At 36.9% G+C, this 13,531-nt stretch overlaps 2 protein-coding genes across 2 annotated transcripts; both read left to right on the top strand.

Moving 5' to 3' along the window:
• The first annotated feature begins 6,764 nt into the window (after positions 1-6,764).
• On the top strand, positions 6,765-8,323 carry LOC133037125 (uncharacterized). Its single transcript, XM_061113948.1, has 3 exons — positions 6,765-6,859; positions 7,559-7,704; positions 7,755-8,323. The coding sequence occupies exons 1-3, from the start codon at positions 6,765-6,767 to the stop codon at positions 8,321-8,323; spliced, it is 810 nt and encodes a 269-aa protein (XP_060969931.1).
• Positions 8,324-8,538: 215 nt separating this feature from the next.
• On the top strand, positions 8,539-13,111 carry LOC133037483 (pentatricopeptide repeat-containing protein At5g67570, chloroplastic). Its single transcript, XM_061114870.1, has 9 exons — positions 8,539-9,154; positions 9,273-9,464; positions 9,842-9,923; positions 10,000-10,188; positions 10,286-10,399; positions 10,482-10,575; positions 10,655-10,812; positions 11,445-11,882; positions 12,248-13,111. The coding sequence occupies exons 1-9, from the start codon at positions 8,601-8,603 to the stop codon at positions 13,004-13,006; spliced, it is 2,580 nt and encodes an 859-aa protein (XP_060970853.1). The 5' UTR covers positions 8,539-8,600; the 3' UTR covers positions 13,007-13,111.
• Positions 13,112-13,531: the final 420 nt, after the last annotated feature.

Raw genomic sequence — 13,531 nt, 5'->3', positions numbered from 1 at the left:
AAATGGATGTAAAAAGTGCATTCTTAAATGGGTACATTATGGAAGAGGTTTATGTTTCTCAACCACCCGGTTTTCAAAATCATAAATACCCTAACCATGTTTACAAATTGAAAAAGGCTTTATATGGTTTAAAGCAAGCTCCTAGAGTTTGGTATGAAAGATTAAGCACTTTTCTTATCTCAAATGATTTTTCAATGGGTAAAGCGGATAATACACTTTTTATAAAAAGAAAATCGAAAGACATTATTATAGTACAAATTTATGTTGATGATATTATCTTTGGTGCTACTAATGATGCTCTTTGTGAAGAATTTTCTAAGTGTATGCATAGTGAGTTTGAGATGAGCATGATGGGAGAACTCAACTTTTTCCTTGGACTTCAAATCAAGCAACAAAAGGATGGCATATTCATAGGTCAAACTAAGTACATCAAGGATCTTCTTCAAAAGTTTGACTTGGCAAATGCAAAGTCCATGAATACCCCCATGAGCACATCTATAAAGATGGACAAAGATGAAAGTGGTAAGAATGTGGACATCACCAAGTATCGAGGTATGATTGGCTCTTTATTATATTTAACCGCTAGTAGACCGGATATTTTGTTTAGTGTTGGTCTTTGTGCTAGGTACCAATCTTGTCCTAAAGAATCCCACTTGAGTGCCGTTAAGAGAATATTTAGATACTTGATAGGCACAATGAATCTAGGACTTTGGTACCCCAAGAACTCAAACTTTGAAATAGTTAGCTACTTGGATGCCGACTTTGCCGGTTGTAAGACGGATAGAAAAAGTACTAGTGGAACTTGTCACTTTCTAGGAAATTCCTTAGTGTCATGGTTTAGCAAGAAAAAAAACTCGGTAGCTCTATCAACAACCGAAGTCGAATATATAGCCGCGGGTAGTTGTTGTGCACAAATACTTTAAATGAAACAAACTCTTAAGGATTTTGATATTGATTTTGAATGTACACCCATAAAGTGTGATAATACTAGTGCCATTAACCTCTCTAAGAATTCAATATTGCATTCTAGAGCCAAGCATATTGACATAAGGCACCACTTCCTTAGAGACCATATCCAAAGAGGTGATATTATGCTAGACTTTGTAAGCACCGAATTCCAATTAGCAGATATATTCACCAAGCCTCTTAGTGATGAGAGATTTAGTTTCATTAGAAGAGAGCTAGGCATGACCAACTTAAATGAAATATAAGGTTTGTTAGCTATGAAAAATTTCATATCTCTTTACTTACTTATTTATGCATAATTGTTCTAAATATGATATTAATGAGATTTATATGCATAGATGAGAAAATTTATTGATACTTGACCTATATGAACCATACTTGTTGAAAACTCAAAATTATAGGTCATAGCGTGGATTTTTGGTGAACTTTGGACTTGATTTTAAACAAGTAAACATGTGAATTTTTGCATATTTGATTTTCTTGTGTATCTATATGTTTAAATATGTGAAATTGAATGTATTTAGTGTGCCTATAGGTTTATCTTGATTGAAATTTGCATGGAACAAATTTTTGGTACCTCACTTGTTGAATTTATAGATTTTTAGGCCTAAAAGAGTGTTTTTCGCCAAACTTTCTCATTTTTCAAAATTTTTCGATTCCGTAAGTTTGTACACCTCACATTTTATTTTATCAAACTGCCGGAAAAAGAATTTTTCAGTTTCGTTGCATAAAACTCATTTTCGGTAAGGTTCTAGTTTTCTTGGCAATTTTCGAAAAACTTACCGTAAATCGTCATTTTTCATTATTTTTCAGTTTTTCTTGTTTGAGCAATTTTGTTTTATCATATTAAAGGTATTAGAATTGGTTTGGGGTCATTTGGGTTAAAATTGGATTTTTTAGGACGAATTTGGGGACTTTTTTCTGGTCTGCTGCACCAACCGAAATTCCGGTTGTAGCATCCAGAATTCTGAATGGCGCAGGACCAGAAATTAAGGCCCTTTTCGTCATTTCAGTGCGATTTTTCCCTTTTAAAAACCCTACCACCGAAATTTTCATTCCCCATTCAGATTTTCTAACCTAAAACAGCAGCCACTCCTCCCTTTTCTCTCAAATTCTCTCTTTCAAAACCTCACTTTCATCTTCCAACAATCAAACAAAAAAAAAAAGGTGTGTTCTTCATGGCTTCTTCATCTCATCCCTCCTCAAGAGCTCACAAGAGAATGGCTAGTGCAATTCAACAAAGGGAAATAAGGGCAAAAGCAAGGCAAGAGCCCACTCTATTCTTCAATGATGAGGATCATAACAAGTTTGTCAATGATTTCTCTTCTAGGAAGATTCTCAAAGGTAAAATTTGTGATCTCTCTAGCCTTGATTATGTTGATTTTAGTCATCACTTTGATACTCTAGGTTGGACATCTTTCATTCAAATCAATACTCCATTATATCCTAGACTAGTACAAGGTTTTTATGCTTGCATTAAACCTTGCTTAGCCCCTTTAGGAGTTAAAGGAACCCTTAGAGGAGTAGCTTTTGAACTAAATGTAGCATCTCTCAATGACATGTTAGGAGCACCAAATAGTGGCATATTGCTTGAACCCAACTTTCTCTTAAAAATGATGTCATTTTTAACTTTGATGAATGTTCTAGGAATATTTGTGGTGATGGCCCTTTTATTATGAGACCAAAAAGACACCAACTCACTTTAGAGGCCAAAATTCTCCACAAATTCGTTGTAGCTAATCTTGCACCTAGAAGTGGACACCAAGATGAGATAAATTCCATTGACCAATTACTCTTGCATCTCATCATAGCTAAAACTACACCAATCAACCTAGGCTATCTTATTTTAAAATTCATCATTGATGTGGACAAGCCTAATATGATTAAGGCACTTCCCTTTGGTTTTCTTCTTAGCTACCTCTTTCCTCTCTTAGGAATCCCTACCCTACATGAAAAGAAAAATGATCCTACCTCTAGTGACATTCTAGGATCCAAAACTTTCAAGACTATGGGTTACAAATTCCTTAACAATGAATGGGTGTTCACTCCAAAGAGAGGCCAAAGAATGCAAATTGATTTGGAGAGTGATGATGAAGACATTAATTTGCCCGCAAGTGAAAGTGAAGAAGAAGAAGAAGAAGAAGAGATGCCTCCTCAAGCTCCTCACATGCCTAACTTTCCCCAATTCAACCTTGAGGAAGCTTTTACTCGTCTTCACACTTCGGTTGACAATCAATTTCAAACCTTGAGGAATGATCTCAACTCTCAACTCACCAACCTCAACAATGATATCAACACCATGAGGAGTGACATGGTTCATGGGTTTGCAAATGTTCAAGAGGAGATGGCACAATGGAGGGCATACATGGATCGCTTTGGCCCCCCACCAAACTAGTTCTTGCATATTTTTTTTTGCATATTTAGTTTTTATTTATTTATTTTGTTTTTGGTTGTGTGCAAAGGCTTCATGCCTCTTGACTTTGTGTTAGTTGGTATTTTTATTTTATTTTTTTTGTGTGTTGAATGATATTTTGGATGATATGGCTTTATTTTTAATGCATTGGTAATGTTGCTTTTGTTTTTTTTTTTTTCACTTTTCTTTTTTATTTTGTGAATTCCTTGCCACCCTTTTTGATGAATCAAAAGGGGGAGAACAACTATTGATTAATTTTTGGCATCACCTCAATTTTTTTTTGGTATCTAATCTATTCATCATAAGTAAAAAATTGAGGGGGAGTTTACAAATTCATGCAAGGTAAAATTAAAAGGTAATTTTTTTTTTCTTGCACACATTAAGGGGGAGCTAATCCAATTTACTTTGTTTAAATTTTTCTTTCCCTTTTCAAAATAATCAAATATTTGATATCATCAAAAAGGGGGAGATTGTTAACTCAAACTTTTAGATCTCCTTGTTTTAATGATTAACAAATATTTGATTATTATTTGTTACTAATGATTTATTGATTTTGTAGCAAATTTAAAAGAGAAAAAAAATATTTTGGTATTTTTACCAAACTTTTGAAAGCAACACTAAATGGATTCAACAAGCATATGAAGAGCAAAAGATTCATCAAGGGATCAACAACTCAAGACCCTATTCAAAAGAGGTCTTCAAAAGCCCAAAGTCAAAAGTCAACCCGAAAGTCAAAGTCAAAGTCAAAGTCAACTCTCGGGAAAAGTCAACATGGGATCAAAAAAACATGCAAATCAAGCTAGGAGGCTCATCTACATCAAAGACTACTCAAAATCAAATGGTATAAATTTACTTTAGTCTTGTTAAAGTGATTTGCATAGCACACTAAGTTTTATAAATTTAAATTTTGGCCCATTCACTAACTTGTGCAACAAGTTTTCTCACACGATAGTTCAAAAAAAATTTTGATTGAATTTCTAAATCAAATTTTGTTTAACTAAGAGAACAAAGTTGGAATTTCTGAAATTTGACAATCGAGTAAGAAGTTATGCGTGTTTAAGTCCCGAAAAATAGCATTTTTGCCTCTGGTCAGTCATCCGGAATTCCGGTTGGCATCCGGAATTCCGGTTGTCATCAATCCAAAATTCCGGTTTCCATCCGGAACCTCACCTCGGGAAACGTGCTAACGGCTATAAACGGCTATTTTTCTCTTCAACACTATATAAACTCGATTTTTCTTTCAAAAAATAAGTTGGTTGAGCATTTATTTCAAATATCTAACCTATCTAAGTGAGATTAATGAGCTTCCAAGTTTGAAATCTAAACAAACACTTTTCACACACTTTGAGCCAAAATTTGATTTTATTCATCTTGAGTGTGCTTGCTTTTCACTCTAGGTTTCCATTGTATCATCATATCTCTAGAGTGATTTTAGCTTGTAATATCAAACACATTTCCATATTGTGATTGAGGTGAGGTTGGCACCAGTATTGTAAACAACCCGGTAATAGTGAGATTGACACTTCAACAATCCGAGAAAGAGGTTAATAGTCCTCGGGGGTGCGAAACTATTGTAAGAGGTTTGGAAATACCTTGGTGAAAATTTCCCGGTTGTAAGGGTTAGTCAAGCCCGTTAACTTGGCTCGATATTGGAACTCAAAGCTAAGTCCATAGCTTTGAAGACCAAGGACGTAGGTGGCATAGCTCTACCGAACCTTGTAAAAATCGAGAGTTTGCATTTTCTAATCCTTAAACTCTTTACTTTACAAGTTTAATTATTTGTCTTAATATATTGCTTGCCATACTACTTGCTTTTATTTGATTAAGTGACTAATTGCATAATTTTGTGTTAAAAGTTTTAATTTACCGAAATTAGTTTAAATTTCCAATTCACCCCCCCCCCCTCTTCGAAACATATCTTGGGCTAACATTGTTGTTCCTGGTCAAGAACATAAAGTGTGTAAATTAGATAAATCTTTGTATGGTTTGAAACAGGCACCTAAGCAATGGCATGAAAAATTTGATAATCTTTTCATCTCACATGGTTTTAAAGTAAATGAAAGTGACAAATGCATTTACTATAAATCTGAAAATAATGTGTGTACCATTATTTGTTTATATGTGGATGACTTGCTAATTTTTGGATCAAATAGTCATGTCGTGAACAATGTGAAATCTTTGTTATGTGAAAATTTTGACATGAAAGATCTAGGTGAAGCGAATGTAATCCTTGGTATACAGATCACTAGGTCTGAAAAGGGAATTTCTTTGGATCAATCTCACTACATTGAGAAGATCTTAAAGAAATATAATTACTTTAACTGTAAACCTGCTTGTACACCATATGATCCCAGTGTAAAATTATTTAAGAACACTGGTGATGGTGTAAGACAATCTGAATATGCGAGCATCATTGGCAGTCTTAGGTATGCCACTGATTGTACTAGACCCGACATTGCCCATGTCGTGGGATTATTATGCAGGTTTACTAGTAGACCTAGTGCAGAGCATTGGAATGCTATAGAGAGGGTCATGAGATACCTCAAAAGAACATTGACTCTTGGATTACATTATCAAAAGTTTCCAACTGTACTTGAGGGGTACAGTGATGTTGATTGGAACACTTTATCAGATGACTCCAAGGCAACCAGTGGCTATATTTTTAGCATAGCTGGTGGAGTTGTTTCATGGAAGTCTAAGAAACAGACTATTCTGGCTCAATCTACAATGGAGTCTGAAATGATAGCACTAGCTACTGCTAGTGAAGAAGCAGGTTGGCTGAGAAGCCTGCTAGCTGAGATTCCTTTATGGGAAAAACCTATTCCAGCTGTGTTGATCCATTGCGATAGTACCGCGGCTATTGCAAAAGTTCAGAACCGTTATTACAACAGTAAGAGACGACAAATATGTCGTAAGCACAGCACTGTTAGAGAGTTTCTCTCAACAGGAGCTGTTAGAGTGGATCATGTACGCACTGATGATAACTTGGTTGATCCTTTGACGAAAGGTTTAGCTAGAGAGAAAGTCCTTAAAACATCGAAAGGAATGGAGCTGTTGCCCTTAGATTGATGAATCACTCATAATGGCAACCTGACCTATAGACTGGAGATCCCAAGAAATAGGTTCAATGGGTAATAACAAGTTATGAAGTGATAAAAGTAAGATCATGCTATAATTATACGAAAAGAGAAGCATGAGTTCCTGAAGCGATTTAAGGCTGAGTTAATAGAAACTCTTAATGAGATCTATACTCCAAGTAGAGTGGAGTACCGAGCTACGGGAGTACTCTTGATAGACTCACCTATGTGAATGTGGGAGTGGGGCCGCTTCCTATGAAATTTTGGGCAAAATTTCTAGAGCGTTCACTATACTGGGATAGACGTGCATGGCCATTAACGCACAGGCTTTTGATTACACCCTTGAAAAGGTTGTTGCGTGGTACAATGTTAGAGATAGAGTTCAAGACTACGGGTCACTCTAGTAAAATCTAAATCGTATTCACTACACAGAGGTTCAAATCGAAAGATACCTTTGTTTATGCTCAATCTTATTGTTGAATGATACTAGTAGATGGAAATATTTTTTTAAAAATTCAAGTGAGGGATTGTTGGAAATGTTGTGAATGTTTTAACAAAATATATAAGTGTCTTAGTGTGTGTGAGTTGGAAAGAGTCCCACATGGGATATGAACCCTCATTTACAAGGGTATAAAGAGTGCAACTTTAGCATTTGGGTTTGGGCCCCAAGGGGTACCCAGTTTTGTGCGAATGGGTGAGGACACACACACTTGACCCACCACACACACGCGCGCGCCGTCCGTCTGATCCGAGCCGGGTTGGGTTGGGTGGTGTGGTGTGACACTATATTATTTTTTACAGAAAAATTATTTAATAAAATAATTATTTTTTATTTGTTAATTTAATTAAGAAACGTGTTTAATTAAACTGATTACTTAGTCGTATCAATTAACGGGACACGTTCAAAAACCAACTCACCCCACTTCAGAAAACATTATTCTTCCCGTTATGTTTATTCAATCCATTCGCCTATATAATGCGATTGAACTGATGGGAAGAACACATTTCTTTCGTATCAGAAAAATACAGTTTTCAGAAAATTAAAAATTCCATCTGCGATATCAAATTTTTTGGGTGTATTCGACGGTGCTGTACAGTGCAGTGGGGTTCCGATACAGTGCAACGACTGGGCTGTTTTATCATGGGGACGACCGGCAATTTCTGACTGCTTGCACACTCCTGGGCAGTGCCGCGAACGTCTTAAAGAGAGCGACTTAGTCTGCGACTCAACCCAGAATTCTTCATTCGGTAATATCGTTCCTCTTTTATTTGCTAGCAATTTACTCAACAATTTTAAGACGTTCTTTCTGCTATGACTACTACTGATGAATGTTCTGGTTCTACTGCTGACATTAACAAGCCTTTTCGTTTTGAGGGTTTGCACTTTAAACGTTGGAGACAGAAGATGCTGTTTTTTCTGACTATGAAAAAAGTTGTGTTTGTGCTTACTGTTTTGAAACCAGTTGTGTCTGAGACTCCACCTCCTGCCGAGAAGAAGGATGAAGTCGAGAAGTACGAATCGCAGGTTAAGGAAAGGGACTCCTGGGTAGAGAATGATTTTCTGTATAAGAATTTTATTTTGAACGGTTTGTCTGATGATTTGTATGATTATTATAATTCTGACAAATCTGCCAAGGAGATATGGGAAGCATTACAGAAAAAATATGATACCGAGGAGGCGGGAACAAAGAAATATGCTGTGAGCCGCTACCTGAAGTTTCAAATGACCGATGATAAATCAGTCGAAGCCCAGTCTCACGAGCTTCAGAAAATAGCTCACGAAAAACAAATAATCAAACCCGAACCCGAAACCCGTTTGGCGTCTTTTCGGGTTGAACCTGACCCGACCAAACGGGTTTTTGGGTAATCGATTTTTTTGGCGGCGGGTCGGGGTGGGTAGTCGGGTTTTCTGGGTTTACGGGTCTAAATGTGCACCCTTTTGCTGCAAAATAATTCAGGACGCATGATTTTATAAAGTTTAGGAAAAAAATTCTAATTAGCCTTTGATTTATCTAATTTTTCTAAGGACAAAATTTTTGTGGGTCCCATGATCCCATATTTGTTAAACCCCTCAAGCCAACTCAACTCAACTACGTAAAACGTAATCCTATTTCTTTGTCTCGCAGAAACTCGCTCACTCAGCCATGGAAGCTCTGTCAGGAGTTCCTCGAATCCCTCTCCGCAAGTTCGAACCAGACACCGATAAAATCAAACGGAACCTGCTCGAGAAGGGCGTCCAACCTACTCCCAAGATCATCCACACCCTCCGCAAGAAAGAAATCCAAAAGCACAATCGCAAACTCAACAAAACCCAAACTGATCAAGCCCCGCCGCCTCCACTTCATCTCACCGAAGAATCCCACTTCAAGACCCTTAAACGCGAGTACATGGACTTCAATAAAGAGGTGAATTCGAAGATGGGTGTTCCGACGGTTGGAAATCCTTGGGAGAGGTTGGACAGTCTCAGGTTAAGGGAGCTGGCCGGAGCCACCACCGAATACGCCGGAGAGAAGTTGAGGCGAGAGGAGCTGAGGGAATTGGGCCGAGTGTTTGAGGCCCGGAAGCGCGATGAGTTGCGGTGGGTTCTGGAAGATGACTTAGAGATTAGTGAAGAGGTTCTGAATGGCGAGAAAAAGGTTTGGGACCCATTGAAGCGGAGACGAGGAGAGGTTGAGGTGATTCAGTTTCTTGTTGATAGGTTTGTGATGATATCATATTGTTCTACAATGCTAATTGGGTTTTGGAAATGTTGAATTTTTATTTCTCGTGTATGATTAAATGATTAATGGTGGATTCTTTTCTCTGTTTTGGTTCAGACTCAGTTCTACTAAGCTTGCCATTAAGGACTGGAAACTTTCTAGGATTATGAAGCAGTCGGGACTGGCGTTCACTGAGGCTCAGTTGCTTAGGATCGTTGATGGGCTTGGGGCGAAGAGATGTTGGCAGACAGCAATGTCTGTAGTTGAGTGGGTATATGAGGATAAGGAAAGGGGACGAAATAAAAGCAGGTAAATTTGATTGCTCACATGAAGATTTTGAACTCCCTTTTGTGCTTATAGATCGGTCACTTTGTCCTAGAAGAGTTATAGGTTCAGAAGCTTGGGGTAAAATTATCGTCTGAAACTATTTGATACAATTCTCATGGTCTAGTTCCACTGTCCCATAACTCACTAAGGTTGTTCGTACTTCATAGTGAGTTGAAAATTTTAATTTGGTACATGAAGTTAGTTCTTGATAGTAAGGACTTGATGATGATGGGGGGAGTCTTGAATGTCATATATGCAATTTTCTGGCTGATGAAGATGAGATTCACTGGCTCTATATTATTAACTTTTTTTACTTTTATTTACTATAAATTAAGCTAAAATATTGATGTGTCTTGTAGGTTTGTTTACACAAAACTCATGGCAGTTCTAGGGAAAGCCAGGAAGCCAGATGATGCTCTAAGTGTTTTCAATCTGATGCGTGTAATGATCAAGAACTTTTATTCAGATTCCACTCTGTATATGATAATGTTGGACTCTCTAACACTAGATCATCCAGGGAAATCGTCATATATATCCTGACATGGCTGCATATCATAGCATTGCTGTCACACTTGGTCAAGCTGGTCGCCTGAAGGAATTGCTGAACATTATGGAATGCATGAGAAAGAAGCCTTCTAAACTAAAAAATATACAGTTCAAGAACTGGGATCCTGTTCTTGAACCTGATGTTGTTGTATATAATGCTGTAAGATAGGCCTTTTTATGTATACTCTACTTTTTATTGCCTGGCATAGATTACTCTACATTTGGTTGGTATTTAAATTTCCCGATTTTTTTACCAGGTATTGAATGCGTGTGTGCCATCCCAGCAGTGGAAGGCAGTGTCTTGGGTTTTCATTCAGCTAAGAAAGAGTGGTTTGAAACCTAATGGAGCTACTTACGGACTTGCCATGGAGGTAGCTATCTCATGATTTGTTTACTCCTTAGGTTGTAATTTTTGCATGAGTCTTAGGAAGTTAGGCTGTTTTTGTTGCCTAGGTAATGCTACAATCTGGAAAGTATGACCTTGTTCACGAATACTTTAGAAAAATGAGAAAAAGTGGGGAAGCTCCAAAAGCTCTTACATATAAAGGTAAGTTTTGTTAGTAGCTTTCCTGGAATTGATCAGCATGTTTGGTGAATAATACATATTTGTGTGCATGTCTCCTCAGTTCTTGTTAAAGCATTGTGGTGCGAAGGGAAAGTGAATGAAGCTGTTGAAGCAGTCAGGGATATGGAACAAAGGGGTGTGGTTGGAGCAAGCAGTGTATATTATGAGTTAGCTTGCTGCCTCTGTAGCGTAGGAAGGTGGGAAGATGCTATGTTAGAGGTAAATTTGTTTGTTTGTGAATTCTGGATCTGGTTTTCAGTATTACTTAATATTTCTGGTGCAATTTGACTTGTGGCCTTTAGAGGCTGCTCATATAAATGCTACTACCAAAAACTTATAACGGTGATGTTTAGTAGTTAATGAAAATCTTAGAAAATAGGATTTGTTGGACTGTCTTGTTGTTACTTCTCATTTTGTGATTTAAGCAGCCATTGTACTTCTAGAACGTGCAAAGACTTGTTGAAAAGTACTTTCTTTGAGACCTAAACATTGAAAAAACTAACCTTTAGGGTAATTAGTGATTTATTGTGTAAATATGGCTGATTCATTTCCTGCAAATCTTTGGGAGATTAGAAACTTTGGCATTTAGTTAATGGTAAGTACCTCCCATCGCCCATTGGTCTCTTTGATGGTTATAGTAAAGGGTTGAGAATTCCCTGATTTTCTGAGTTCCAGTCACCTACCTAGTGTCTTGGTTGCGCCAGATCCTGGAAGTTAAAATGCTGTGAAATTTTTGAATCCTAAGCTCTTTTTTTTTTCCCTTTTTCTTTTTAATAGTGATTTTCTTGGTTTCTCACCTTTGAAGCTTATTATTTGTAATTATATTTTGGTTTCCTGCAACATAACTGCAGGTTGATAAGATGAAAAAATTGTCTAATACTAGACCTTTGGCGGTCACCTTCACCGGCATGATTATGTCTTCTATGCGAAGTGGACATATTGATGACTGCATATCTATTTTTGAAACTATGAAAAATCAGTGCTCCCCTAACATTGGGACCATAAATATCATGTTGAAAGTATACGGCCGTAATGATATGTTCTCTAAAGCTAAAGAGTTGTTCGAAGAGATAAAGAAAGCTAATTCTGATTCCTGCCCATCTTTGGATGGTCATAAGACACTCCTCGTCCCAGATGAGTTCACATACAGCTCAATGCTCGAGGCATCTGCGAGCGCTCTACAATGGGAATACTTTGAGTTTGTGTACAAGGAGATGGTTATCTCTGGGTACCAGCTAGATCAAACTAAACACGCATCACTACTTCTGAAAGCATCCAGAAATGGGAAGGTAATCCGTTTGCCTTAACTAAAAGTGATAATATATTTTCACATTCTAACATCTAAAGAAATAATAAATATATTTGTTGAGACCCGACCCTTCTGGTGCAATTGTTAGGAAAGAACACAAGAACAATAGTAGGAAATAGATGAACTTAGTGTAATATTTGTTTATATTTAAACAAATATTTCATGTCAGGATCTTATCAGCAATAAAAATGGGACTCGAAATACAAGTCAATTGTACTGTGAAACATAGATATTACATTGCCTTAATGGCACTATTTTACATCATAGTTTCCACTGTTGTTCGTTATGTTAGTTACTCATTGAGCCTAGTTATGAAAATTCAGCTAGTTTTTGTTCTTGATACAGTGGCATTTGCTGGAAAATGCATTCAATGCTATTTTAGAAGCTGAAGATATTCCTAATTCTTTGTACTGGACCGAAATGGTGCTTCAAAATGTAGCTCAAGAAGACTATATGAAAGCTGTCACTCTGATAAATGCAATGGCTCTTGCGCCATTCAAAATCAGTGAAGATCAATGGAAAGAACTTTTTGAGAAGTACGAAGAGAAAATCGGTCAGAATAACTTAGAGAAACTGCTGGACTATTTGGATGATGGTGATGTAAAATCAGAACCCACAGTCGTCAACTTATCAAGAGCACTGCGCCGTCTCTGTGATTCCGGCATATCAGGAAATTTCTCTAGCTCAATTGATTGTGGGAGTGAAAACGTAAATAAATCATCCTTGGATGATAATGTTGGAATGACTTTTGGCGAAGACTCCGACTCAGATGAAGATCTTCCTAGCTTCAGCATAGATCTCACTAGCATGGAGGTTGATCTCGATAATGACAGGGAAAGCAACCTTCTAACCAGCACAACAGGGTTAACTACAGATGAAGCTTCGAACGGTGAATCTAGTGACCCTTTACATGGTAGTTACTCAACAACTGATATAACTGAAAGCTTGGTGGATGTGGATGAGACTGAACTTGAAAAACTGTTGAATGGGGTTCATCATTCTGATAAATCTGACTTGCCTTCTGCATATGAAGTTCTAGAGGCTTGGAAGGAAAGCAGGAGAAAAGATGGGGTCTTGTTCTCATCTCGACTTGGCCAGAAATGAGTGGTTTTTGTCTGTTTTTTTTTACTTCCTCTTATTGCTGATGCAACTGTGTATATATGTACGTGTAGTACATTAATGAACGTTTTCGATAGTAATCTAGTTAAATCAATACATCATAGCGAGTCACAGTTCTTGAATATATGCTGATATTTTAAAATTGAGGAAAAATTGTAATGTGATTCATACCATTGGTAACGGGTAGAGGATACCAAATTCATCAGAAAAATTGATTAATTAATACAAAAATCAATAAAATGACTGACCTCTATATATTGTATTAGTTTATTAATTTTATTTATGTTTGTAGGAACTTTTGCGAATGTGAAAGAGTTCTAGCCGTCTTTGATATGGCCAAGCACGTCCTTTGATTATCTTTTGTTAATTGTTAAGGGAAATTTGATATATTATGCTTAAAAGTTAAAAGTGGTGTTTAATTAAACCAAAAATATAAACATAGTAAATATATGTCAATTTTTCAATATTCTCCCAAAATTACCCCTATCCTTTCACTTTCCCCCCATTCTC

Source organism: Cannabis sativa, chromosome 4 (genome assembly GCF_029168945.1).
Source record: "Cannabis sativa cultivar Pink pepper isolate KNU-18-1 chromosome 4, ASM2916894v1, whole genome shotgun sequence".
Taxonomy (NCBI): domain Eukaryota; kingdom Viridiplantae; phylum Streptophyta; class Magnoliopsida; order Rosales; family Cannabaceae; genus Cannabis; species Cannabis sativa.
Note: the sequence above shows the minus strand (reverse complement) of the source record. Positions and strands in the feature narration are given on the sequence as shown.

Excerpts from the sequence above, each read along its gene's own strand:
- LOC133037125 (XM_061113948.1), top strand. The coding sequence starts at position 6,765 with ATGGCCATTAACGCACAGGCTTTTGATTACACCCTTGAAAAGGTTGTT. Across the intron at positions 6,860-7,558 it reads CAAGACTACGGGTCACTCTA|TGGGGTTCCGATACAGTGCA; the intron begins GTAAAATCTAAA and ends TGTACAGTGCAG. Across the intron at positions 7,705-7,754 it reads AACCCAGAATTCTTCATTCG|ACGTTCTTTCTGCTATGACT; the intron begins GTAATATCGTTC and ends AACAATTTTAAG.
- LOC133037483 (XM_061114870.1), top strand. The coding sequence starts at position 8,601 with ATGGAAGCTCTGTCAGGAGTTCCTCGAATCCCTCTCCGCAAGTTCGAA. Across the intron at positions 10,400-10,481 it reads CTTACGGACTTGCCATGGAG|GTAATGCTACAATCTGGAAA; the intron begins GTAGCTATCTCA and ends TTTGTTGCCTAG. Across the intron at positions 10,576-10,654 it reads AAAAGCTCTTACATATAAAG|TTCTTGTTAAAGCATTGTGG; the intron begins GTAAGTTTTGTT and ends ATGTCTCCTCAG.